Below are 26,281 nucleotides of genomic sequence, written 5' to 3' on the forward strand. Positions count from 1 at the left end.
AAGTCTTGACTTAAAAATGTCCACAGACTCCGACTGCCTCACTGAGGGCCATGTACTGGCTAACCCAGAATGAGATTGCCCACTCAACAAACTTCCCCAACCTTCTGGACATGAAGGGACTTGGGCTGTCGTACCTGGCTTTTCCCCTTTGGGTACCCCTAGAATGGGCAATTTTTAGCTTGAATTTTCAAAAGCTTCCCCCCTTCCGCACCATCCCCCCCTCGGTCGCTTCGCTCCCTCGACATTACCACTACGCTAAAATTTTATCCTAGCTAGATCCCTGTGTATTAATTGCACCTGTTTGAACTGTCTACCATAGCCAAGACCCAAGAACTGTCTAAGGACACCAGGGACAAAACTGTAGACCTGCACAAGGCTGGGATGGACTACAGGACAACAGGCAAGCAGCTTGGTAGAAGACAACAACTGTTATGATTATTTATTAGAAAGTGGAAGAAACACAAGATGACTGTCAATCTCCCTCGGTCTGGGATTCCATGCAAGATCTCACTTTGTGGGGTAAGGATGATTCTGAGAAAGCTCAGAACTACACAGGAGGACCTGGTCAATGATGACCTGAAGAGAGCTGGTACCACAGTCACAAAGATTACATTAGTAACACGTGATGCTGTCATGGTTTAAAATCCTGCAGGGCAGCAAGGACCCCCTGCTCAAGCCAGCACTTGTCCAGGCCCCTTTGAAGTTCACCAGTGACCATCTGGATGATCCAGAGGAGGCATGGGAGAAGGTCATGTGGTCAGATGAGACCAAAATAGAGCTTTTTGGAATCAACTCCACTTACCATGTTTAGAGGATGAGAACAACCCCAAGAAAACCATCCCAACTGTGAAGCATGGGGGGTGGAAACATGATACTCTGGGGTGCTCTTCTGCAAAGGGGACAGGGCGACTGCACTGTATTGAAGAGAAGTTGGATGGGGTCATGTATTGTGAGATTTTGGCAAACCTCCTTCCCCCAGTAAGAGAATTGAAGATGGGTTATGGCTAGGTCTTCCAGCATAACAATGACCCCAAATACACGGCCAGGGCAACTAAAGAGGGGCTCCGTAAGAAGCATTTCAAGGTCCTGGAGTGGCCTGGGCAGTCTCCAGACCTGAACTCAATAGAAAATCTTTGAAGGGAGCTGAAACTCCAAACCTGAAAGATTTGGAGAAGATCTGTATGGAGGAGTGGACCAAAATCCCTGTTGTCGTGTGTGAAAACCTGGTCAAGAACTACAGAAAATGTCTGACCTCTGTAATGGCAGACAAATGTTTCTGTACCAATTGTTAAGCTCTGTTTTTCTAGGGGGTGAAATACTTATTTTATGCAATAAAATGCAAATTAATTATTTAAAAATCATTACAGTGTGATTTTTTTTTTTTTTTTTTTTTTTTTTTTTTTTTTTTTTTTAAGATTCTGTCTCTCACTGTTGAAGTGTACCTACGATAAAAATTACAGACCTCTCCATTCTTTGTAGGTGGGAAAACCTGCAAAACTGACAGGGGGTCAAATACTTATTTTCCCCACTGTACATTTGTTTAATCAGTCACAGTGCCACTGGGGATTTACAGTCAAGGAAAGAGCTGAAACTCAAAGATGTGAAAAGCAAATTACCCTGGAAAGTTGGGTGATGATTCCCAGTGATGATTCGATTCAGAAACGATTTTCGATTCAAAGAGCTCTCAGAAATAGTTATTACTTAAAAAATGTTTATGTTTAAGAAAATGGAGCTTTAGAAGGTTAATCAAGTGATTCTAAAGATGTAAATTTACTTATCTGCTTTGCTCGTTCAGAGTTGGCTGGCAGTTTAGTGAAGTGATGGAGTGTGCCCTGGTCAGTAGTTAGCAAAGACCGCTGCTCCGCTTATTTTAGCTCCGGGTGATGGCGTAGCGTGGGGGCTTGCGGATTTGAAGTGTTTCCGAAGTACTTGACTTTCATTTTACAGATTTTGCACACTGCATAAGCATGTCAAGCTCCTTCTTACGCAGCAAATAATAAAATCCAAAATGCGCCCAAACATTTGCCTTCAGCAGAGACGGTGCTGGCTGAATTAGCTCTTCGTCCGCCATGCTAAGCTGCAGCTCAGGAATGTTTGAAGCACGTCGGACCCTCCCCTTGCGGGGACGCTGTAGTACGGAGGCTGTTACCTGACAAATGGTACGTGCAGCGAGTAAGCAAGAAAATGTTTAAAAAATGCTTTTTAAAAAAATCAGTTCTTGGACATTTTGGATCAATTCAGAATCAATAAATAAGAATCGCGTTTCGGACGTGAATCGTTTTTTTTTTTTTTTTTTTTTTTTTTTTTTCCCCGGCACCCCTACTATCCTCTGCAGGCAAAGCGGAACTTTTCTTTTAACCCCATACTGATACACGGCCAATATCACCCAAGTCATCCAGAGGCATACATTTTTAACTTATGGCACAAATTTTACCTAACTTATTTCAGACAAGTTATTTAAATTAACATCATATCTGAAGTTTTATAAAGTGAAAATATCAGATATGTGTTAGTTTTAAAGTAATGGGCTAATTTTTAAGGTTTTAGTGTGGACATGCTGTCCAGGTGCATTATGGGTGATAGGGTAATCTCAGTATGTTCACAAGAGGAGAAATACATTTCAGACACTCTGATCAGGCTCCACTGACAACAGCATTAAAGTAGACCTGCATTGAAATAAATGCAGTCAGATCTTTGGACCAAAAAATGACATATTTACACATAAGATCCTTCTGAATGTAGTAAAGTAAATCTTCAAGCCCAGATCTGTCATTCAACAGAGAAATCTTAATTTAAAAATAAAGTTACAGCTAACATTTAGCCCTCCGCAAAACTGTCCCTCTCATCATGGACGCTGCCGAGATGTCATGGAGAAGACCCTCTCCCAGCATGCATTGCGCGTGCCAACTGTAATTTGTGGATTTACGTCAGGTTTCATCTGCACCTTTTTCTTGGAAGGATCTGCTTTTTTTAAACTTCATATTGTCTTGGGGTATGCTTGGTGAGTGCACATTTCTTTTATTTGCGCTTGAAAATTATTTTGGGGGACTTTTTCATATGCCCGTTTGAGTGGTGTTGCATTGAAAGTCTGTCTTTCGCCTCCGGTGTACCGTCGCGGGCTACAGAGGCGAGACCTGCAAAGAATTCAAGTCATTAAAACGATATAAATCTCTCTCAGCGGCCACGGAGCTCTGCGGCTCCGATTACCGAGACGTGCGGCGCTGCGGATTTTGACCCAAGTCTGTCCTTGCGAGCAACAGGTGTCACCGGCTGCTTCGCATTAAAACGGCGAGCGTAGTCTCTGGACTTGTGCCAAGGCTGCACCATTCAGTAGAAAGAGCCGTGTCTGCGGCTGCACAGCAGACACGGGGGTGTGAGTGGCCCGTGGCGGCATTTAACGGGCGCATGCACTCGTTAAGCGCAGCGGAGGCAGAGAGAGAGAGGCGTGGGGGAAGAACGTCTCCCGCTGTCGATGTCGCCGCTGATCTGAGCATGTATCATATATCAGAGCTGTATCTCACATTCATTGCAGCTTACTTTTGGATGTTGAAACCAGGATGTGTATAACAGTAACATTACTAACAGATAAAATCAATTTCAATGCGGGATCGGACTGAAGGCGGGAGCGCGTCGTCTTGTCCCTGACGTCATGGAAATGATCCGGATGTACAAACTGTTTTCACAGAGAGCTAAATTTTAGCTGCAAATTTGTCATTTTTAAACGATTTCTCCGCTGAATTACAAATTTGGGCTTACAGATTTACTTTACTGCATTCATAAAGGTCTTATAAATACATATCAGCTATTTCTTTCTGAAATCTGACCACATATTTCAATGCAGGTCTCCTTTAAACTCTAGTGCCTAAAACTCTCGTGAATATATTCTCTGGTTTTATAGACGTTATTGTTTTTGCGTTTATTAAATTCCACGCATCTTAAACATAGCAAGTAGCAGCACAGATTATCTGGAATTTTGTTTTGGCAAGTTTTCAAGGTCTCTACTGCTATCTACTGGCCAGTAGTGTTCATGGCAGTATTCAAACTGAAGCTGGGTTGATATTTTTAATCACTGTACTCGGTTCCAGCTCAAACTGGACGACAGAACCGCACGGTGTAAAAGTTCAGAGCGCACGATTTATGTTCTCACACACATTGTACGTTCAAAAACCACACGTTGGACTCGTGTTTCCAGAAGCAAAACGTAAACGGCAGCTCTTTTTTTTTTTTCAAACTTAATTTACAAAAACTTTCGATGGGAGACATCAAAGTTAAAAAACAAAACAAAAAAATTACAAAACAGGTCTGCAGTGTTTGCACAGGCACAGTGCAAGAGTTTGGACACTTGTTGCACTTCAGCAGCGGGATACCCTCATGGCGGCCGACCAGAATATCAAACAGGTTTGATTTTCATCTGACCATACGATCGTCAATCGGGAGGTGGTCGTGAGATGTTAAACGCAGCTCGTTACTCCATGTATACTAAACAATACAGAACACGCGATTAACCTGAAACTGTGCAATCCAAAAAATTCTCGCACGAATGAAAAATCAGCTGAAAGAGGGGCCAATACTCACGCTGGCACCAGTAGATCATGGCAGTGTTCTATTTATTTTGACACCGGTTATCAGACGGTTATCTAATTACAAGTAGCTTTTCTTTTTTATGCTTTTTTTTTTTACAAATAAAAAATTACATATTTTACAAAATCACATTTATCTGTAAACACCAACACACGACAGACATTAACGTTTTGGTTTACATAGAATGAATCAACCAATCAGTGTACATTTTCCCCAGAATGCCATCTGTCTGTGTTTGTTACAAAACTTCAGAATTAGTGCATTATTCAACATTAAAAGATATGTTATATCTTAACTTTGCACAAATGACAGAATTGACATTAATGGAGTTATTCTATCATTATTCATTTTATTTATACACCAAACCATAACTCAGCACTGCTTTATTTTCCAAGACCTCGGCCTGATGGCAGCGTTGTGATTGAGTAGAGAGTTGAGCTTTGTGGCTCCTCTCAGCTGTTTCTGTGCTGGAAGCCATGTAGTAAACTGGAGCTTCCAGCAGGGTGCACGACCCTCAAAGACAGAAGTGCTGACACATTGTCTGGGTCTGTTATCGCTTTTGATGATTCCGAAAGCGATCGTGGTGTTAAAACTCAAACTCAGCTTGTTAGTAGTTGCAAGTGTACCGGAGACAATACTGGAATTTATCAGTTATCTGTAAGTTCCTTTGGCCCTTGCCAAAAATGTTCAGGTTTTCTTTTCATGTGCTGCTTTCATCACTGTATATATTTTGTATTCTCCCAGCACATGGACCAAAGATATCTATTGCTTTTCAAATAGTATTTAGTCAATACATAAAGTAAGGTTGTATGATTCAGACATACAATAGATAATAAAAAATCTACAGCACTTAATTAAACTGTTAGTTGATCTGGCATTGTTCTGTAGCTAGTCAGTGACTATAATATTATAGGGTTTGATTTAGGGTTTGGAATTTTGGCGTCCTTGGGACTCTGGTGTTTAAAAAAAAAAAAAAAAAAATTGGTCTCCCCTTGTCATTTGATGGGGTCCCTATTCAAAGAATGACTTGACATAAACGTGCAGTTGAGTAACACCCTTTAGCTTTCCTGCATGATATGCATAGATTATTTTTGTTTGTTTTTAAACAGTGAAGTTGTAGGAAGAAGCGAAATTGCAAAAAACAGTTGATTTATTTATTGTACAATGCATTAACAAATAAAGGGAAGTTGTTCCTTTGAGACATTTTATTACATCTGCCAGTGACGTAATACAATCATTGTTTTATTTGTCTGTCTGTTAGCAGGATTACGTCAAAACTACTGCATTCATTTTGACGAAATTTTCACCACAGATAGATAATAGGCCATGGAAGACTCCATTAAAGTTTGGAGGTGATCCAGATTGTGGATCAAGATTTCACTTTAAGGAGCCTTTAAAGGTTTACATCAAAACTACTTCATAGATTCTCACCAAATAGATAGAGATAGATATTAGGGCATGGAAGACTCCGCTGAATTTTGGGGGTGATCTGGACGTCAGAAATCTCCAATTGCTCTTGTTGAAAACTGTTTTTGTTCTCTTGCTCACAGATGGGCAATTCTACAGTAATTACAATCTGAGTTAATCTGTCATGGTTAGATGCCATATGTCCAGATTTGCTGCTGTCGTAATTCCGTTGCCATAGAATTGCCCAGATGTCACAGAGATGGACAGGATGCCTCTTTGAGGTATACTGTTATCATGAATCATTAATATGTTATTGAACTTGGATTAATTCTTAGTATTTGTAATAGATCTTTATGTAACACCCTCTGTCTTGAGGATCTTAATGAATCTTTTTTTTTTTAACCCTCCTTAAAACAGAGGTGCCCAAATTCTTCTCCTTGGCTATAAGTTGAGGGTCAACCATAATTATCTTGTGTGAATTTCATACAATTTCAACTAAATGCATTATTTAATAGAAAATGTACATTCTTAATAATATTACTTCTGTTTAATTTGCTTAACACTGACTTGTTAATTCCAGAGAGCTTATTAATGCCAAGGGAGGCCAAAACAAAGGAATGTAGGGCTGCCTGTGGTCTGCGGGTATTGCATTGGGCAGCGCTGCACATGCACCCCCAGAAGGAAAACCCTTTTGCTTCTGTGTCCATGTTTTTGTTTTATAGCATAAATGCTTTGAAAGAACACAAAGTAATATTTGGTTTGTCTGAACAGTGATCGTTGTGCTCCCTGTCTGGTCACTTTATCATTCGCTCTGAAATGTTATCTCTGCAACCAGTAAAAATAAAATGCGGCCAAACTCCTGTGATGGAGCTTATTGCTAAAGCTCCACAAGGTGTTCTTGCAGTGACGACTGTGGCATTGATGTGCCTTTCATTCCACATCTCCTGGTTGCTATGTGTATGTAAAAATCTGTGTCCAGAAATGACCAGTAGATGTCAGGTTGATGACTACCAGCTGTGGCAACACCTAATGTAGCAGCTTGATGATGATGATAGGATGACACTTAGAGCAGTGATTTTCAACCTTTTTTGAGCCGCGGCACCCTTTTTGTATTTACAAAATCCTGCGGCACACCACCAACCAAAATAATATTATAATGCTATTACCTCTGGTTTTGCGCAGAACCCAATTATCGCAATAGAAAATCGATACAGAAAACACCGCATTTCGAAAATCCTCAAGCATTTTGCGCTCTGATCTCAAGTAGGGCTGTCACGATTACGAATTTCTGGAGACGATTAATTGTCAAGACAAATAATTGCGATTGACGAATATATTGTCTATTTTTTCTTTTTTTTCCCCCTTTATATTCTACTATTGTAGTATAATTACACAACTCTGGAAGAACGTTTGGCTTCTGTGAGTGGAGAAACTGGGAATGGTGCAACATTTTTATTTTTGTCTTCATTTTACATACAGTCCCAACTTCTTCTGATTTGTGGTTGTTTCTGTTGCATTTCTGAAATTGTTTCTCCTCATCAGTCACGTTTTGTGCTTAAACACTGCATTAAGCTCAAGATTGAACAAATAAATACCTTTGGAAAATAACAGCTGTTAAAGTTCAGAGTTCTCACCTGCTTTTTGTGATCTCTGCGTCTGAACATTGTTTTTTTTTTTTGTTTTTTTTTTGTGGCTCAGTTCATTCATATATTCTCATTTTTTAAATATGTTTTTAAAGATATTTGACCATTTATTTCATCTCATGATCTCATAAATTCAGCATACGACGCGCACATGGTGTGAACAGGACGGTAACGGCAGAATCACACCTTTAGAGAAAGTTCAGAGAGAAGTAAAGGCAGCTTCATGTTTCCGTTTTGTTAACGTTCACTTGGGTTAAAATCCTCTCTGCTCCGTGCTCGCTGCGCACTGAACGTGTCGCGCCTGCATTCAGGAATCTCCCTCACCCACCCCGTGTCGCGCCTGCATTCAGGAATCTCCCTCACCCACCCCCTCCCTCACCCACCCCCCTCCCTCGCAGTCTGCAGCCTGTTAACTCCGCGCGCGCACACACACAGGCACTGACACACACACACCAACAGCTCCGCATTTTAGACGGCTTTTGAAGGAGACGGCACTGTTTTAATCGGCCGTCAGCCTCCTTGTTATTGTCCCGCCTTAAGATGAGAGCGAGGCTGCAGCACGTTTGACATCAGATTCTGAGTCGTTTTATGCTTTATGGATAAAATAAATAATTCACGGTAATCGCGAATATGAAAAATAATCGCGAATATGAAAAATACCCACGGCACCCCTGACGATCGATCACGGCACCCTAGATCACTGACTTAGAGTAATCAAGTTTTTTGCAAGCCTGAGAGTCAGCCACAACACCAAATGACATTTCAACAAGACAGGTTGATGTAGTCATATCTAACTATACCTATGACTTTTTTGTTTGCACAGCATTCATTTTTTATTACCAACTATAACATTGTTGAGGCTAGCTGTCCCAGACTCCACTGTGTATCCTAGCAAGGTGCTACAAAGTGCTACTTCATGAGTCAGCCTCAGCCAATGCATGCTTGAGAAACTTTATTCAAGTTTGACGTGTACCCTGCAAACTGGATATATTCATTTAAAGTGCAAACATTATAGTCTGTTTATAGGACATAAAATGGTCAGGACAGAACTACAAGTTGTGGTTAGTCTGCACAGCTAACGTGAAGCCACATTGCTAACATGAATTGAAATTCACTCATCTTTAGAGCTGGATCGGTCTTTGAAGTGTGGAGGTCTGAAATGCAAGATTGGGCACCTGCAAGCTATTACTCATCTGTTTCGAACAGAAAGTACTGGGTCTGACTTCTTTCTTGTTAACAAATTCAAGCAGAGTTGTTTGTACTGTGCTGGTGATGGCAGTTGTTTTCCAAGCTTGAAATTTAATGGCAGTTGTGGAAAAACAGGATCCTTGACATGGGTGATACTGCAAGCACGGTAGAAAAACTATTATTGGGCGTTTTATTACTTTGCTTCACCTCCTTATATAAACTTAATCTCACCAAAATAGGGTTAAAATCTGTCATCTTTTAACAGTATACTCCATTATTCTTTCCGAAACTGCATTGACATGAACATGCTCAGGCCTCGAATGTATAGTCCAGTATGGGTGCAGGCCAGCAGAGCAGTGGGGAGTAGGCATGGGCCGGTATGAGATTTGGACAGTATGATAACCGTGGGCAAAAATACCACGGTTTCATAGTATTATGTATAGCTTTAAAATGTGCTTCAACAACATTATTGCTATTTGCATATGAAGCGCGCATCTTTCAGGCGCACTAATTTGACGCGATGAGAAAATACCAAAATGATATTCACTGTTTTAGACATGTAGCATCTGCCCCGTGGGAAACATGACATACTTGTTTTGGGAGAAATGTGGCTGGAATAAGGTGCAGAACTCCTGATGCTCAATACTTGGCCAAGTTTCACCAACAAAGTGCTTTGAATAGATGTATTTGTCCTTGGTCTACCATAAGCGCAACTCGAGTCCACTGCTTGTACTTCTCAGTGGTTTCAAAGATGGGATAAAGTTTACTCCATCCATGTAATCCTTTGCGGGTATCTTGAATCGGTCCGAGTCCAACACGGGCCATAGCTACGGTGCTCTGTGGCCACAGTTTTTGATTTGAAGGGCTATTCCGTGGAAAATAAAACGAAAAAGCCAGTAACTTTTTCTATTAAATCAGTAGTCAAAGTAATCCCATACAGCCGACTTGGTCCTTTTAGACAGAGGGAAAAGTTCAGTGCAGGCTTTGGCTTCTTCAGCCATGATGCAGAGCTAGCTAACGTTAGCTGCCGTGTTTGCAGACAGAGACAGAGGTGCGTGCCAGGGGCAAGGGTGCCAGCGGCCACCTCCGCTCTGCCTTAATTCTCATAACCCTCTCATACCGTAGGGATGGGATAACGGAAAATTTTAGTGGTTTTGATACCGTGGCTTTTTCTTACCGCAGTGTACAGTGAAACCAGTTGTCAGCCCATGTCTAGTGGGGAGGGGAAAAAGGTGTGCATGGTCTGAGGCACCTGGCCCTGGTGTCACTATGCTCTTAAGTCTGCACCACATCTTAGCTGGTTCACATACAAATAGTCATCCTTGTCCTTCATTTTTGCATTATCTGGCTGACACTCTTTAAAGTGCATATACATTGGTGTTCAGTGTGAGTTCCAGTGAAATCCCTGTCTGTTTCTCATTTGCCACAATTAAGATGAGGTCTACAACAATTATACTGCTCCATCTGTGTAAAATGTACGACATGGGGCCGGGCGATAAAATGATCATGATAATGTATCGCAATCAAATTTCGGTCTCATGACAAGATTGAACATTTGTGCTCTGTGGACAGATCTGACAGCCTGTTGCACAAGTAAATTTGAGAAAAGCTATTTTTGTAGCTGGCACATCAAGGTTCATATCAGTGTTGTTTGAGTGGTAACAAGAAAAACCACTGAAAGTGAAATTGTCATCTTGTGGAGCTGAGGACATTGTTCATAAAACTTATCTAAGGGTCTAAGTTGTCCTGACACTTGTATTAGGATAACAAAATAAAGACACACAGGCTCTGTTGTCTGAGCAGAGATTAGAGAAAATGTTTCCTCACTGAAGTCACTGTCAAGCTGGCTGTAAAAGTGATGATTTGTATTAATAATTAGATTTGTCCAATTATTTATTGGCTCTGAAAATGGTGGAACTGTGTATAAAAGTGACTAATGCTGAAATGGTTGTCATTCATTCATTCATCTTCTACCGCTTAGTCCAATTAAGGGTCGCGGGGGGCTGGAGCCTATCCCAGCAGTCATAAAGCGTGAGGCGGGGTACACCCAGGACAGGACGCCAGTCTGTCGCAGGGCCACAAATAGACAAACAAACACAGACACACCCACACACACACCTACGGACAATTTTTTTAAAGATTCCAATCCACCTAATCTGCATGTCTTTGAATGTGGGAGGAAACCGGAGCACCCGGAGGAAACCCACGCAAACACGGGGAGAACATGCAAACTCCACACAGAAAGGCCACGGGAATTGAACCCACAACCTTCTCGCTGTGAGGCAACAGTGCTAACCACTAAGCCACCGTGCTGCAAAATGGTTGTCATGTTTTTGTTAAAGCTCACTGCCCAAATACGTATGGGTCTGACTGTAACATAACAAGACCATACATAGGCTACATGTTTTTCAAATTGTGACTGTAATATTGACTTCATTATGAACTTAAGAAACAAGTTGGTGGGGAAAAAAATCTGAATGAGGTGGTATGAGATAAATGTTTTATATTTCCACTTTTTAAAAATAACTTATCAGAACACAACACAACGAGCTAGATCACATCCCCTCAGAGGTCCAGACTCAACCCGGAAAAGGTGAACTTGCTAAAGTTTCTTCATAAAAATACGGACTGAAAATGCAGACTAGTTATGGTCCTTACATGGACTCGGTGTTTGGTTGTAGAAACCACACAGGTGGGGTGTCTTTGTGAAATGTTTAAATGTTTGAGGTTGACCCAAATCTAACTCAAAATTAATCCATTTTGAGCTGGACGAGGCACTGTCACTGAACGCAAACCAGTGTGCCCCTTGTTCTGTGAAACTGAGTGAAGTCATTCTTTTGTTTGTAAATTCACTTTTGTGAGTGTTTAATTTTATGCCAAAGGATTGAATTCTTTTTACACCACATCTAATCTTATAGACTTCCAGCAGTTGTTTCTGTGTAAATGAATCAGAGCTGTGTCAGGGAAAAGTGTGGTTAAATAGCATTATACTTTGTACGCACTCAAAAGTGGACACTTTGCTAATTTCTGTCTACCCCTGCTCTGTCCATCTTCATCCGTTAGGCTGATTTGACTGGAATAAAATGGAGGCGTTTTGTGTGGCAAGGACCCACCTCTTCACCCATCCTGTTCCCTGTGACTGAGGAAGACCCAATCTTGTGTAGTTTCAACCGGTGCCTGGCGGCGGATGTGCTTAGCGTTTGGAGGAGGCACCATACCCCAGGTCGCCGAGAGCTCTGGCTCTTCTGGTGGGGGGATGACCCCAGTTTTGCGGAGCTCATTCATAATGAACTGTCAAGTAAGTGCTTCTTCCATTCTAATTCATGAGGAGGCTCAAAAATGATAAAACTCTACAATAACACAATGGAATGAATGATTTGATATGTATGTGACAATACTTCTACGCCCCTTGTCAGGGTGAGTTGAAGATCAACTGAACTTGGGCCTAAAACCTCTATCACAGTGTAATTTGAAGCATAAACCGCAATTATATATTAATTTTTTTAAAACTTTAAAATGCTGGAAGTGGTAAAGCACTGGCACAGGAACTGTTACTACAGCATATTTCACACAGTACACAGGTATTTTAAGAACACTTGTGCAAAACTTCAGCAAATAAACATTCAATAAAAATGGACACAAAACCTTTTCTCAAGCAAATTCAATCTTTGAAAAATACTTTTGACTATAATAATGAATCTGGACATAGTGAAAATGCAAACTGGCCTGATTTGCAGAGTTTCATTTCCTTTTTCCATTTGTTATCAGTTACTTTTTCCATCTGTTTTATTGAAGGTAGCACAGATTCCTCATAACTGAATATTGTCACCACAAAAACGCTTATTGATTTGGAGTCTGAAATTTCCAGTTGTCATAGTTGTCATAGCATTGATAACGACAAAATGTCATTAAGTAGACTTTCCTTCAGGACACATTCAGGAACCTTCACACTCTGATCATTCAGATCAGGTTTTTCAGTCATAAATTTTTAAAGGTGCATGGGCAGTTGGATTATTGTGACTTGGATTATGTTTTAGTATGATAACTTGACTGTCAATGGCACATGTTCTAAGGTGCAAGTACAAGTCCATTTGGGGCAATTCTAACTTTTTTTTTTTTTTTTTTTACTATTTACAAGATCCTAAATTTGAGTGCAGAGTAGAGTGCAGGGCTCAAGGGAGCGGGGTTAAATCTCCATATTATTATAGGGTGTTTTGTGATGATACAGTAAATTCAACCCATTAGAGTGGCACCTGTCCTTGGCTTTAAGACCGACTACACTGACAGCACACTGAAAAGCGACAGATTTTCTGGTGAGGAAACGACTTTGCACGTGTGACATGCGCTGCAGTTGAGAGGGTGGTAGTTTATTCACTGCTCACTTCCTCCACTGCTGTGTTTGAAGATGAAGTTCACATCCAGACAGACGTGTTGTTTGCACCACTGTTAAAGGTAAAATAAATCCTGTGTGTGAGTTGCTGTATTGGGTAGTAATTTAGTGCTGGTAATGTTGTTCTGTCAAAGCATGGGTTGTTAAATGTGTGCGTCCTGGACATTTTGCAGACATCGCAAATAGCACGTGTCATTAGGGTTGCATGACATCGAAGTCTAATGAGCAAAAGCATTGCGTAGTTTTTAACATGCAATGCACACCATCTCTTCACTCTCTTACCATCAGGGAAGTGGTACAGAAGCATCACATGTAAAACGTCACCCTTTAGGAATGGTACCTATACCAAAAAAAGGGGGGCGGGGGGATAGTTAAAGGAGACCTGCATTGAAAAAAATGCAGTCAGATTTTTTGAACAAAAAATGACTTACATTTACACATGAGATCCTTCTGAATGTAGTAAAGTAAATCTGCGAGCCCAGATCTGTCATTCAACGGAGAACTCTTCATTTGAAAATGACAAATTTACAGCTAACATTTAGCCCTCCGCAAACTGTCCCTCTAATCATTGACGCTGCCGAGACGTCACGGACAAGACCCTCTCCCAGCATGCATTGCTCCAGTTGTAATTTGTGGATTTATGTCAGTTTGCATCTGCACCTTTTTCTTGTCTTATACGGAAAGATCTACTTTTTTAAAAACTTCATATTGTCTTGCGACACGTTTGGTGAGTACACATTTCTTTTATTTGTGCTTGAAAATTATTTTGGGGGACTTTTTCATACGCCCGTTTGAGTGGTGTCGCAATGAAAATCTGTCTTTCGCCTCTGGTACCATTGCGGGATATGGAGGCGAGACCCGCAAAGAATCCCAGTCATTAAAAATATATAAACCTCTCAGCGTCCATGGAGCTCTGGAGCTCTGATTGCCGAGACGTGCGGTGCTGTGGATTTTGCCGCAAGAAGTCTGTCCTTGCAGCAACAGGTGTACTGGCCGCTTCGCATTAAAACAGCGAGCGTAATCTCAGGACTTGTGCCAAGTGTGCTGCAGCTCCATTCAGCAGACAGAGAGGTGATGCCAGTGTTGTGCGCTGAATCTGGCACAACACCGGCTGCAAAGCAGACACGGGCGGTGTGAGTGGCCCGCGTCGGCGGTTAACGAGCTCGTTAACGAGCCCCCAGACTTAATAAGCACAGCGGAGGCAGAGAGCGGGAAAAGAAGAAGGGCACCCGCTGTCGATGTCGTTGCTGATCTGAGCACACAGATCTGTATCTCACATTCATTGCAGCTTACTTTTGGATGTTGAAACCAGGACGTGTATAAGTAACATTACTAACAGATAAAATCAATTTCAATGCGGGATCGGACTGAAGGCGGGAGCGCGTCCTCTTGTCCCTGACGTCATGGAAATGATACGACTGTACAAACTGTTTTCACAGAGAGCTAAATTTTAGCTGCAAATTTGTCATTTTTAAACGAAGATCTCTCCGCTGAATTACAAATTTGGGCTTACAGATTTACTTTACTGCATTCACAAGGGTCTTATAAATACATATGAGCTATTTCTTTCTGAAATCTGACCACATTTATTTCAATGCAGGTCTACTTTAATGCTCCCAGGCCAAATTAAAAGATTTGGCAGGCAGTTTTACGAGCACTCATAGAATTGTGGAACTTTGTAGTTTACAAAACGTAATAACTGATTAAATTATAAAAGGTAGAATTTTTTTTTCAACTTCTGTATTTGATCAAAAGTGTATTAGGAAGCATTTTCATTGACAAATCTTGCCGAAAGTTAAAATCTCAAAATTATGACATTTTTTTGTTAAAATCGTTTGTCATCTTTGCAACTTAACCAATTAGGCTACATTCTTCACACCATAACTCCTTGTTGTTGCAGTATTTAACATCATAATGTCTAACCTTTTGGAATGTGTAACAAACAGAAAACCACTTTGGTGTCAAAAGGAAATAAGGTTAGAGGTGTACCATTATGATGGCTCAGGTAAGGTGGAACCTTCAATTCTCAGTTTGCATTCTTTGCCACTTGGTGCACAATGGATGATGGGGCTCTAAATGTCTTTCATGTTGAAACTGGTCACCGTCATCAGTCTGCTGCAGTCAAACTGATGAGGTTTCACACCAAAGAGAAGATGAGGTTTTGGTTCAAAACATCGGCTAAAATGTCTTGATCTTGTTTCAGGTGAGGAGGACGGTGAATGGGAGAGCGGTCTGTCCTACGAGTGTCGAACGCTCCTGTTCAAAGCCATCCACAACCTGTTGGAGCGCTGCCTCATGAACCGTGGTTTTGTTCGCATTGGCAAGTGGTTTGTGAAGCCCTATCAGAAAGAGGAGAAGACCAGTAATAAAAGGTATGCCCTACTTCTAATCTGTGATACAGCATAACTCACCGTCAACTCTCAAATTAAAGCTGGTACTTTTAGTAATGACAAATTCTCTAAGTGCTGTGCTTTGCACTGCTGTCTGGTTGTTAGTTTCTTTGTTTGCTTAAATCTTGTTTTTACAAGTACCTTCTTCATTCATGTATGGTCCTGCTATGTATTGCAGTTTTGTGTATGGAATGATTTCTTCAGGGAGTGAATTTGGTTCTGATTTGTAATTGAGTTACAATAAGAAATATTTATTGTCCACAGTAGTGCTGGGTTGAAAAGATCGATTTGCCGATCTTAAATTGATTCTGTCGCGGCTCGTCTTTTTGGTCTTCTCAGGATGTCGTCTTTTAGATAACACAAACTAATTGCAAGTGATATGCTAGAAAGAGGACACAACACTTTAGAATAATTCAGCCTTAAGCAAGATAAAATGCACAGAGTTTTTAAGTTTATTTAAGCCTTCGACACAAAGCTTAGACAAACTGAGTCCTCTAGAGAGACTGAATATGACAACCGCGCTCGTCTATTTATTGGAGACCCGCGGGCATCGCTCCTCCTTCGACTTTTTTATTTATTTCATTCCCAAGACATGGTTTTCTATTGGAAGCGTCCTCTAGTGAACCCTAAGCAGGTGTTAGGCCATTATTTCAATGTGACAAATGCTCCCATTAAAACATGAAGGATTTACAACTGATTTTTTTAAAAGACCTTCAGCCACAGGTGCAGCTGGCCTGAGGCCCCCTCCGCATGTGGCCTCAGCCACACGTGCAGCTGGCCTGAGGCCCCCGCACGTGGCCTGCGGGAAAGCACCTAAAAGGCCTTGGAAAGCCCCTGACAGACTAAATGACTAATAGAGCCCTTTTTTTGGGTTGAACACCTGCTAGTTCAACCAGAGGACATACAGTTCGGATCAGGACACTTGATAGTTCATCACAGTTCAAATATGGACCTAAAAATTCTTCTACAGTCCCTCCTCTGGGACTCGAAAGAGTCCCATTACATCAACTATACTCTTGGGTTGTTTACTGACAAGACATCCTCATTTGTGCATTGCAATAAAAAAGAAAAACACATCACTCGAGTTACTGATAACTCTGGTGCGGATATGAATATCAGTGATACTTCACACGGTAAATATATTGCAGTGCAGGTGAACCTACATACTAAGGCACAAGGTGAGCAATTAGCTGGATTATATCAACACAAGGTGACATTCAAACATTGAGTTTTGGTGTAATTCAAGGCACTTAAAATGGCCACATAAAACAAGTTACATCAACCTCTTAATCATGGCATAGTAAAGGCTTCACATTGACATCAGTGCAACCAATCATCTTCTGGCATCTATTGACTCACTCAACCAGAGGCTCCAACCCATTATACTTGGTTCTACATATTATTTTGTTAAAGCGTCACACATTTATTATTTAAATGCATCAAATAACCCCTACGTTACCACTATTTAGTCAACCAATCAAGAAACTATTCTAAGGTTAGCGCAGCTATGTCTAGTTAAATGATAAACACAATAAATGGTTTCCCTTCATGTCCGTCCTTAAGTCATTTGCCTTAGTCAATCATATAATGGTTTTCATTATAGGCCATTTCTCAACATTCTCCACTTTGTTTTTCTTCTTTTTCAGCTTGTTTTCTAATGCCCTTTTTGGCCAGACGCCAAATTTAGGCGATGCATGTCTCTTGAGGCATGCTATAATTTAAGAAAAAGGGGTCCCTATGGTGCATTTTTACTACTAAATCTACAAACACGCCGTGTAAGGGTCCCCTTTTTATAACTTTGCAATGTGATATCTATGTGTATGCATTTAGCTTTATCTGTGTTACGCAGATGATGGTAAGGACAGACATTTACCCAACTTTCGTTACTAACATATATCCTTCTTTGTTTTTAGTTACACTCAGATTTCTGAAACCAGTCCGCAATTCAAACTCAAGAACCAAGATCATAGTCCGTGTTCAGTGCCATTACGTCAGTCCGCGCTCCTCAGCATTTCCTCAGCATCTGAAGTTTTGGGAGAAGTTGGGGAACATGGGGAGGTTGGCCTTTCAGGGGTAGTGGGGGAAGGATCAGGAATTCTGGCTTTCAGACAGTCGTGCAGTTCTCTGATGGATCTTTCCAGCTCCTTGTGCTGCTTGGCCAGGTTGTACAGGGCCCCCAGAGAATTCTTGCCCACATTCAGGGTGGTGGTGGCCAGCCCTAGCTGTTCCCTTTCCATATGCTCCATCATGCAGGCTAGCATGTCCATACTAGACTGAAGACCACACAGTTGAGTATGGAGGCCCTCCTGAGCACAAGAGATGTTGGCATTGTCACGGTGTATCCTGAACAGGTATGCAGCTGTCTGACTTAGTTGTGGCATGATTTCCTCAAATAGCTCATGGGGAATGTGATTTGTGAGGGGCAGGAGCTGCTCCAAGGTTTTTGGAACAGACTCTTGTGGAAGACGAAGCTCTCGAACCAAGATTGCCATGTCCTGTGGGGTGACCATGACCAGATTAAGGTTGTGCAGTCCAGGGGACAGGAAGTACAAGGGGGAAGGCATTTCGTGTGTGGGGGGAGTATTGTTGATGTCGCACAGGCAAGTGGTTGGGACACTCTGGGCATTTAGTAGCCTGTACAAAGCTCCCCTCTGTCCTGGTGGGTGAGTTTGGCTAAGGTCTACCCCTGCTGATCCTCCTCCAGAGGTACTGGGCTGATCAGAATATCTCTCCTGCCTTGGGGGTGGAAAGCTGGGGACAGGTCCTAGCAGTGAATTGGGTCTAGGATGCACTCGGGCGGTTGCTGCATATGGCCGACCTTGGCTGCCTCCCCTGGAGGGTATCGTTGCCCCTGGCACATGTGACTGTCTCCATGGCATCTGCGGAAGGGGTGTGTTCCTGAGTCCAAAGGGTCCTTCAGGTGATGGTGGAGTCCTCGGGCCGACTCTTGCTGCAGGCAGATTCTGTGAAGCCGTCATCGCCAGGTGCTGGAACGATGAAGATCCTTCTGTTGCCAACTGGTTTAGCTGCTGGATGGAAGGCGGCTGTGGCGACCAATCATGTCTCGACCATCCCTCCTGCATATCCTCTTCTCCAAACAGTTCTGAGAGTCCAATCAGACTTGATAGAGGCAGATCAGGCATAGGTCCCTGATCAGGGGAGTCTGGTCTCTCAGCCATACTCCTGTGTCCTAGTAATATACATATACGTTCATTATTACAGCTCCATGTCATTCTTTCAGATATTGTCTATCCTATCCCTCATTTTTGTGGGTGCATGTGTGTGAATGTAAATGTGCGTGCATGTCTTCTTCCTCGTCTACAATATCACCAAGCACGGTCCATCCCAGTCCTCCCTATCTGGGGTGTACGCCACAATATTAGGGAGCTGGGGGCTGTCGGGGAGGATAATTGGTATTTCATCCATTTCCATATATTCTGGTTCTCTGTCTGTTTTGTTTGTGCTTTCTTCTAGGGCTCGGATGGCTAGCAGTGGGAGCTGTCCTACTGTGGATGAAATCAATTTATTGACCAGAAATTTTATCAAGGGAATACCACAACATATTACCAGCAAGACCGCCACCCCTGTTAGTGCCAAGATTACACCTATCTGGTACAACCAGTCTTTCCATGATATCCACCCTCTCCTTAGAGTCCCAAACAGTGAAAACAGTGGGCCAATATTCATTCCATTCCCTACAATGTATCCAGAATCGTCAGTTTCATTTCTCCCTCCTATGGAGTTACTTAACAGTTCCTGTTGCATCTCCTCAAGTGTGATTAAGAGCTCTGTCAAATTTCCGTCTTCCCCTGTACGCATGGGAATAGCTGTGCAACATTCGGTGGCTTTGATCATAATACAAACTCCTTGTTCATCAGCCATCATCATCTCAATAGCTAATCTATTTTGCATTGTCATTAGCGAGGTGGCGTGCAGTTGTTCGGTTAAGGCTCCTACAGCTGCCAATGTCCAGTTCAGGTATCTTTGTTGATTATACCACAAGTAATTAATCCACTGCACCTCCTGGAACCTAGAATGGATTTTTGGAGTAACCCCGAACAGAGCCAATGCCCATCCCCATTTATCCGCATCTTCATCTGCTTTAACTCTGCTACTGTCTATGGCTTCTAACTGTCGGGGTATTCCTTCTGGTATCCCGTTTCTTACTGTGATGTTGTAGTCTGTTTTAAACGTCATTATTCCTCTTTTCTTACGAAGTTTCTGTGGCATGGGTTGTATTGAATTTGGCATTTCAATTACTGTTATAGCTCCTGTGAGCATCACAGGAGCACAAAGGCCCTTCCAATTAGGGGACAGCGATGACAGGAGTTTCCTTCTTTGTCCGCATATCCAAAAGATGTCAGTTAAGGGTACCGTTCCCTTAGCTAAATTTGGAGTAGATACCCATGAAGCATGGGTGAGATTCAGTCCAATTACCGACCCCCCTGTGGCCGGTACTATTTGTTCACACTGTATGCCTGCTGCTGGCAGGGTGTGACAGACGGTAATGTTCCATGCTGTTTTGGCCGGTTTGTATTCTTGCTGCTTTTGCATACACTGTATGTGGTGTTTTGGCTGGGTCGTCCCTACCTGCCAATCGCTTATGTATTGTGCTACTAAGCCTTTAGCTATACAGAATGGGTGTATCATCCCTTTCTCTATTTTAATCATAGGTGGAACGGTTCCTTCTGTACTTAGGGGCACTGGACAAAGTTTACTGTCGGCAGCATATTTTTCATCACCTACTGCCATTTTCATAACACATTGTGTATAGCATTCTGCTTGGTCTGAGTTATGTTGGGGACTCCTATAACAGTTGTTGATATCAGGTAGGGGTTTAGCCTGAGGTATCACACCTTTCCGGTGACAGGCTATGCAAGGCTTTTCACTGATCTGCCTAGCCGAAAATTTCAACCATTGGTAAAATAAATTGGTCTTCAACCCTTGTGTGCGGGCTAGGTCTGTACTGGGATCCCATCTCCCTAAGTGACTGCTTGTTTCTAGGCTTCTAATTGTCCTCTTTTTCCTTGGTTTGATTTTTACCCATTTTGTGGCTTCATGTACTGTAACAGTTGCGTCTTGCTTGGTTTCCCTGCATCCTCTTTTATCACAAATTACCTCTATGTTGAGTGTTTCCCTCCTCTTCACATTTGATGCTAATGGCTTCACCTAATATGTAATCCCCCAGCTTTCCCTGTATTCCTATGTTCTTGTAGGCTTTTGATTTAATGTATACCAAATTATATGTTTTTCCTGTGTTTAGAATGCCTTGTTTAGCTGCTATTGCGGCCATGGCCACGGCACAGTCTGTTGTATGTTTTGGATGTCTATTTTCTCCCATACTGACCACCAGTAGTATTGTCAATCCCTTGAATAATTCCTTAATCATTGCTCTGATGACTGTTGAGATGTGCTACTAAGTGAGCCGTCACTAGGTGAGCTGTCACTAGGGATGTGTGGTGTATCTGTGCTTTGTCTGGGTTGTACTTCCTGCGGTTCTTCTGTCGGTAAATCTACTGAGTTGCTGTCCGAGTCTGATGTCTCCTGTGGCCTGTCTATCTGTCGGTCTGTATTTCTGTCTGTCTGTTGGCCTACGTCTCCAGTTGCCTCTGAGTCTGCATCTGAGTCTGTCGCTGCTCTATCTGGCAGGGATCCACTACTCTCTGAAGCTGTGCGTCGTCTTTGTTCAATCAGTCTCTGTGAGCGCCTTGGCCGGTGTTCGCCTGGCTGCAGGGAGGCGTGGCCGTCCCTCGGTGCTGCTGTAGGGTCTCTGGCTTCTCCTGCTTCCCCCCTTGGCCCGGCGGCTCTGCCAAGACGAGCTTGCCGAGGCCGCAGGGGCGCTGGGCCACCAACCCTACAGCAGTGGTTTAAATGAAACCAAGTGTCCTTACCGTCTACTTTGACTGCTGTACGTGAGGCAAGAATAACTTTAAAAGGACCTTCTCGGCGGGGCCTGTCCCACTTCTTTTTGAACACCTTGACGTAAACCAGATCACCAGGCTGGATGCTCTGATTTTCGAGTGGAATCTCTGCTTCTCTGTCTTCTGTAGCACCTTTGACCTGCAAAAAGATAGTTTTGTGTATTTGGGTTAACTGTCTCAGATAATTATGCCATTCGTCTTGTAGCTGCTCCAGCGATGGTCCTTCGTAGGGTCCTCTCAGGTATGGAATAGGCATCGGCCGACCTGTAAGAGCTTCAAATGGTGTCAAATGGGTTAGTCGGTTAGTTTGTGAGCGCATTGACAATAAAGCAAGCGGCAACGCATCCAGCCAGGTTAGTTTGCCATTGCTGTCTATGATTTTTGCTAGTTTGTTCTTTAAAATGCCATTAGCCCGTTCCACCGCCCCATTTGATTGGGGGTGATAAACACACCCAAACTTCTGTTTGATACCCAATTGTTTGAATGTTTCTTGTGTAACCTTGGCTACAAAAGCCCTACCGTTGTCAGATGAGATAGTATCTGGAATGCCAAATCTTGGAAAGACATCTCGGCACAAGAATTTGGCTACCGTTTTATGGTCTTGATTTGCAGAGGCTACTGCCTCAATCCATCGGCTGAATCTGCATATCACTACCAAAACATATCTCATTCGTTTAACTCGATTTTCAGCTCCCATGTCTATGAAATCCATCATAAGATGTCTGAATGGCCCATCAGGGACCGGAATGTGGGCTAAAGGGGCTGTGAATGATTTCCGGACATTGTACTGTGCACGTACCTCACACTCATTCAACAAACGGTCCACTGTTGCTGCCATATATGGTGACCACCAGACAGCTTTTAGTTTGTTCATAATTTGGACTCGCGAACAATGATCGGGTCCGTGGGCCCAAATGATTGCATGTCGTAATAAATTGGTGGGTAACACAAAATGTCCATGACTACTGCGCCACAGCTTGTCCGCTGGCCCCTGACTGCGTGTCTCAATAGCGCCTCGTTTAACCCACATTCGTTTTTCTTCTCCACTGGCCCTACTTTGAGCCACTATCAGTGCGTCAAGTGAAACCAGTGGGGCACAATCTTGGATGGTTAGCAGGGGAAACATATTTTCTCCTTGTGCTCCTTTGCGCGCTGCGTCATCTGCTAGGTTGTTACCTTGAGCTATGATGTTATTATTCTTTTGATGACCTGCACATTTAATGATGGCTACCTCAGACGGTAATTGGAGAGCTTGTAACAGTTGGGAAATCGCTTCTCCATGAGTGACAGGGGTGCCATCTGCTCTCAGGAATCCCCTTTGTTTCCAAATGTTTGCATGTACATGACATACGCCATAAGCGTAGGCTGAGTCTGTGTAGATATTAACACGTTGATCTTTAGCTATCTGGCAAGCCATAGTTACGGCTTTGATTTCTGCCAGTTGGGCTGAACAAGGCTGATCAATTCCTTGGGACTCCAGTAATTCAAAGGTCTCGCCATCCGTGTTTAGTTTAACAATCCCCATACCCGCATGCAATCCTGCGGCATCCCGAAAGCATGAGCCAGCCACGAACAGGGTTAGATCTGCATCTATGGCGTGATTATACAAATGTTCTCTGGCTCTCAAAAATTTCTCTGTCTCTGCCACACAGTTATGTGGAGTACCATCTAACGGTGTGGTCAATTTGGTGGCGGGATTCACCGTGTGACAACGTTGTATTGTTATTTCTGGAGCGGACAACACAACTTCATATCCAGTGCGTCTAGCTTGTGTTAAGACAAAACATTGACTGGTTAGCAGGGCATGTAACTGATGCGACGTGTACAACGTTACTGCATGTCCCATGATTATGGATGATGCTTTTTGAAATGCAAAGGCAGCTGCTGCTAGACCCTGATAGCATGGTGGCAATCCTGTTTCAATGTTGTCAAGCTTTGTACTATAATAGGCCAATGGTTGTTTTCCTTCATTTGTTTCCTGCATTAGTACAGCACAAGCATATCCAGTTATTTCAGTAACATACAAATGGAAAGGTTTCCCATAATCTGGGTTACCTAACGCGGGAGCAGATTGCATGTCTGTTTTTAGGGCCTCAAAAGCTCCCGTTGCCTGATCTGTCCAGACGAGGAGAGCTGCATTGCTTGTTTGCCCCACTGCTCTAATCATGGCACGCAAAGGTGCAGTTTTTATAGCATAATCACAAATCCACGGCCGACTGTACCCTGCCATCCCAAGGAATGAAAGCATCTGTCCCACTGTTTGGGGTTTGGGAGCCTTGATTATAGCCTCCACTTGGCTTGGGGCTATACATCGCGTGGTCCCACACAACTGTCTTCCCAAGTATTCTACTTGTTGTTTGCAGAACTGCAATTTGTCCTTACTTACTTTATGACCTCCATCTGCCAATGCATGCAATTCAATTAATGAATCTTTTTCACACTGTTCTTGAGTCTCTGATGCAATAAGGAGATCATCCATATATTGCACCAATGTACTGGGTATGTCAAGGTGTTGTAAATCTTCAGCCAGGACTTTGTTAAAGATGGCTGGGGACAGGTTCAGTCCCTGAGGTAGCCGTGTATACGTTAGCTGTTGTCCCAGAAATGTGAATGCAAACAAATGTTGTGAGTCTGGGTGCACAGGCACACTGAAATAGGCTGAACACAGATCAATTACTGTGTACCATTTTGCTCCAGCAGGGATGCTTGATAGTATAGTATGCGGATCAGGTACTATAGGTGCATCCATTTCTATTATTGCATTGATAGGACGCAGATCATGTACCAGCCGATACTCTTTGGTATTGTTTTTAGGGATAGGATAGATAGGAGTATTGCATGGGCTTGCAGTTTTTATTAGAACTCCAGCTGCCATTAGTCCCTTAATTACTGGTTTTATGCTTTCAATAGCCTGAGGTTTTAATGGATACTGCCTTTGGTGAGGCAGTTTTGCTCCCGGTTTTACTTTTATTTTTACTGGTAAGGCTGTTTTTACTAGTCCTACATCCGTTTTGCTTTTGGACCACACCACTGGTGGTATTTGCTCTAACAATTTCTCTTGTTGGGCCGATAACACCATCTGTCCCTCTGGTCTAGGATTGAGCTCCACTTTTTGAGCTATAGCCTCATCATTTACTTTTAAATTAATTCGTATAAACTGCTGGTCTTTTGACAGATGTACTTGTGGACTTTCCATGTTTTGCCATTCTTCAACTTCTGAGGCTGTCTTTACCATTGGACCTAGGTCATGGGATTCGTACTTTTCTGAGACTAAAAGGGTCACATGAGGCATGGCATTCGGCACTTGATACCATTGTTGTTCAGCTGAAGTTAGCTTGACAGAAGCTGCGGCCCCTTGGGGGCCTAAATAAATTTCTGTGGTGGTTATGTGAAACAGCCATTGATTCATCAATGCATCCCAGCAGCATGCATAGTCAGTTTGTTCTTGTTTGGCATCGAACATCAGGGTGACATGTAAAGGTAAACTAGGTGTATATACTGCTTCATAGTGTTGTTCGGCCCAGGGCTTCCATTTTTCCCATTGCAGTTGAAGATTTGAATTTTCTGGTTGTAACTTCAGCCAGTATACCATGGGTTGCACAGGTCGGACCTTGTTTTCCATGTCCATAAGCACCATAATGTTGGCGAGTGCTTCGTCGGGAAAGTGTATTTGCAGTCCTTGATGGGTACACACTATCTGGGTTTGTAGCTTACATAAAATGTCTCTTCCCAGCAAATTCACAGGTGTATTTTGTGAGTATAACAGGGGTGCTTCAATTGTTTTTCCTGCAATCGTTACAGGAAGTGGGCGTGTAAAAGGTATTATTTGAGTTTTCCCAGAGAAGCCGATGGTCTTAATTACAGACCCAGAGAGGGGGAGATGAGCGCCCATTTTCCCTATGCAAGAGTATGTTGCCCCTGTATCCACCATGAAAGGGAAATCTCTGTTTTGTATATTAACAGTGACGGTTGGCTCTTCCTTAGGTATCATCGAAATAGCCAATGCCACCGTTTCCCCCTCTGTCTTCTCTAGGCCTCCCTATTGCCAATAGGCAGAGGGTCCAACCCAAGGTCGGGCCGGACAATTTCTCATTCGATGTCCAGGTTGTCCACAGCTCCAATACTCATTAGAGGGTTGATCCCCTATTGGGGGTGTTGGTCCCATAGGCGGTCCCGCTTGACTGTTCCTGGGAGCTGAGTTCTGGAATCTGCTTCCAAATGAAGGTTGGCGAGATCCTCTTCGCCACCCTCCTCTTTGACCTTGAAAGTTCCGTGACTCTCCTCTCCACCCATGACTGTAGGTGGGTCCATTTCCGGGTGTGCCAGTGCTATGGTAGTGATAGTGATGCTCCACTGGTGCTGAGACTTCTCCTGCAGCAGTGCTCCCTGCTGCTCCTTGGGGGCTCTGTGTGGCTGTTACCACAGGTGCCTGTAAGGTGGCAGCAGTGTTTGCCGTAGGGCCTGTGCTTGCCGACTCAGAAGGAACAGGGGTCATCATTGGTGCCTGGGTCTTTGTTTTTTCTTTCTTGACTTTGGTTAGCTCTCCCAACTGCATCTGCACCAATTTTTTCGTCAGGGATTTTGCTGCATCTTCTTCTTTTTGTTTTTCTTTCTTGTAGATTTCAAGATGGTGACAAATATGCTCAGAGTATAAAGCCCAATTCATTTTTGATAGTCCCACAACTCCATCTAGGGCTTTCTGAACCTCATCTGGTAGAGCCTTTTTTACAGTTATTTTAAACAGGATTTCAGTTGCTGGAG

At 42.8% G+C, this 26,281-nt stretch overlaps 1 protein-coding gene across 3 annotated transcripts in view; it reads left to right on the top strand.

Annotated features, from left to right (window-relative positions):
- LOC117509409 (mediator of RNA polymerase II transcription subunit 13-like) overlaps positions 1 to 26,281 on the top strand; it is a 113,008-nt gene that overhangs the window by 14,479 nt on the left and 72,248 nt on the right. For all 3 annotated transcript variants that reach the window (XM_034169081.1, XM_034169084.1, XM_034169082.1), the window contains exons 2-3: positions 11,883 to 12,117; positions 15,413 to 15,581. In XM_034169081.1, the coding sequence (XP_034024972.1) occupies positions 11,883 to 12,117; positions 15,413 to 15,581 (404 nt within the window). The remainder of the gene's footprint in view (positions 1 to 11,882; positions 12,118 to 15,412; positions 15,582 to 26,281) is intronic.

This window comes from Thalassophryne amazonica, chromosome 4 (genome assembly GCF_902500255.1).
Source record: "Thalassophryne amazonica chromosome 4, fThaAma1.1, whole genome shotgun sequence".
In the NCBI taxonomy this organism is placed as follows: domain Eukaryota; kingdom Metazoa; phylum Chordata; class Actinopteri; order Batrachoidiformes; family Batrachoididae; genus Thalassophryne; species Thalassophryne amazonica.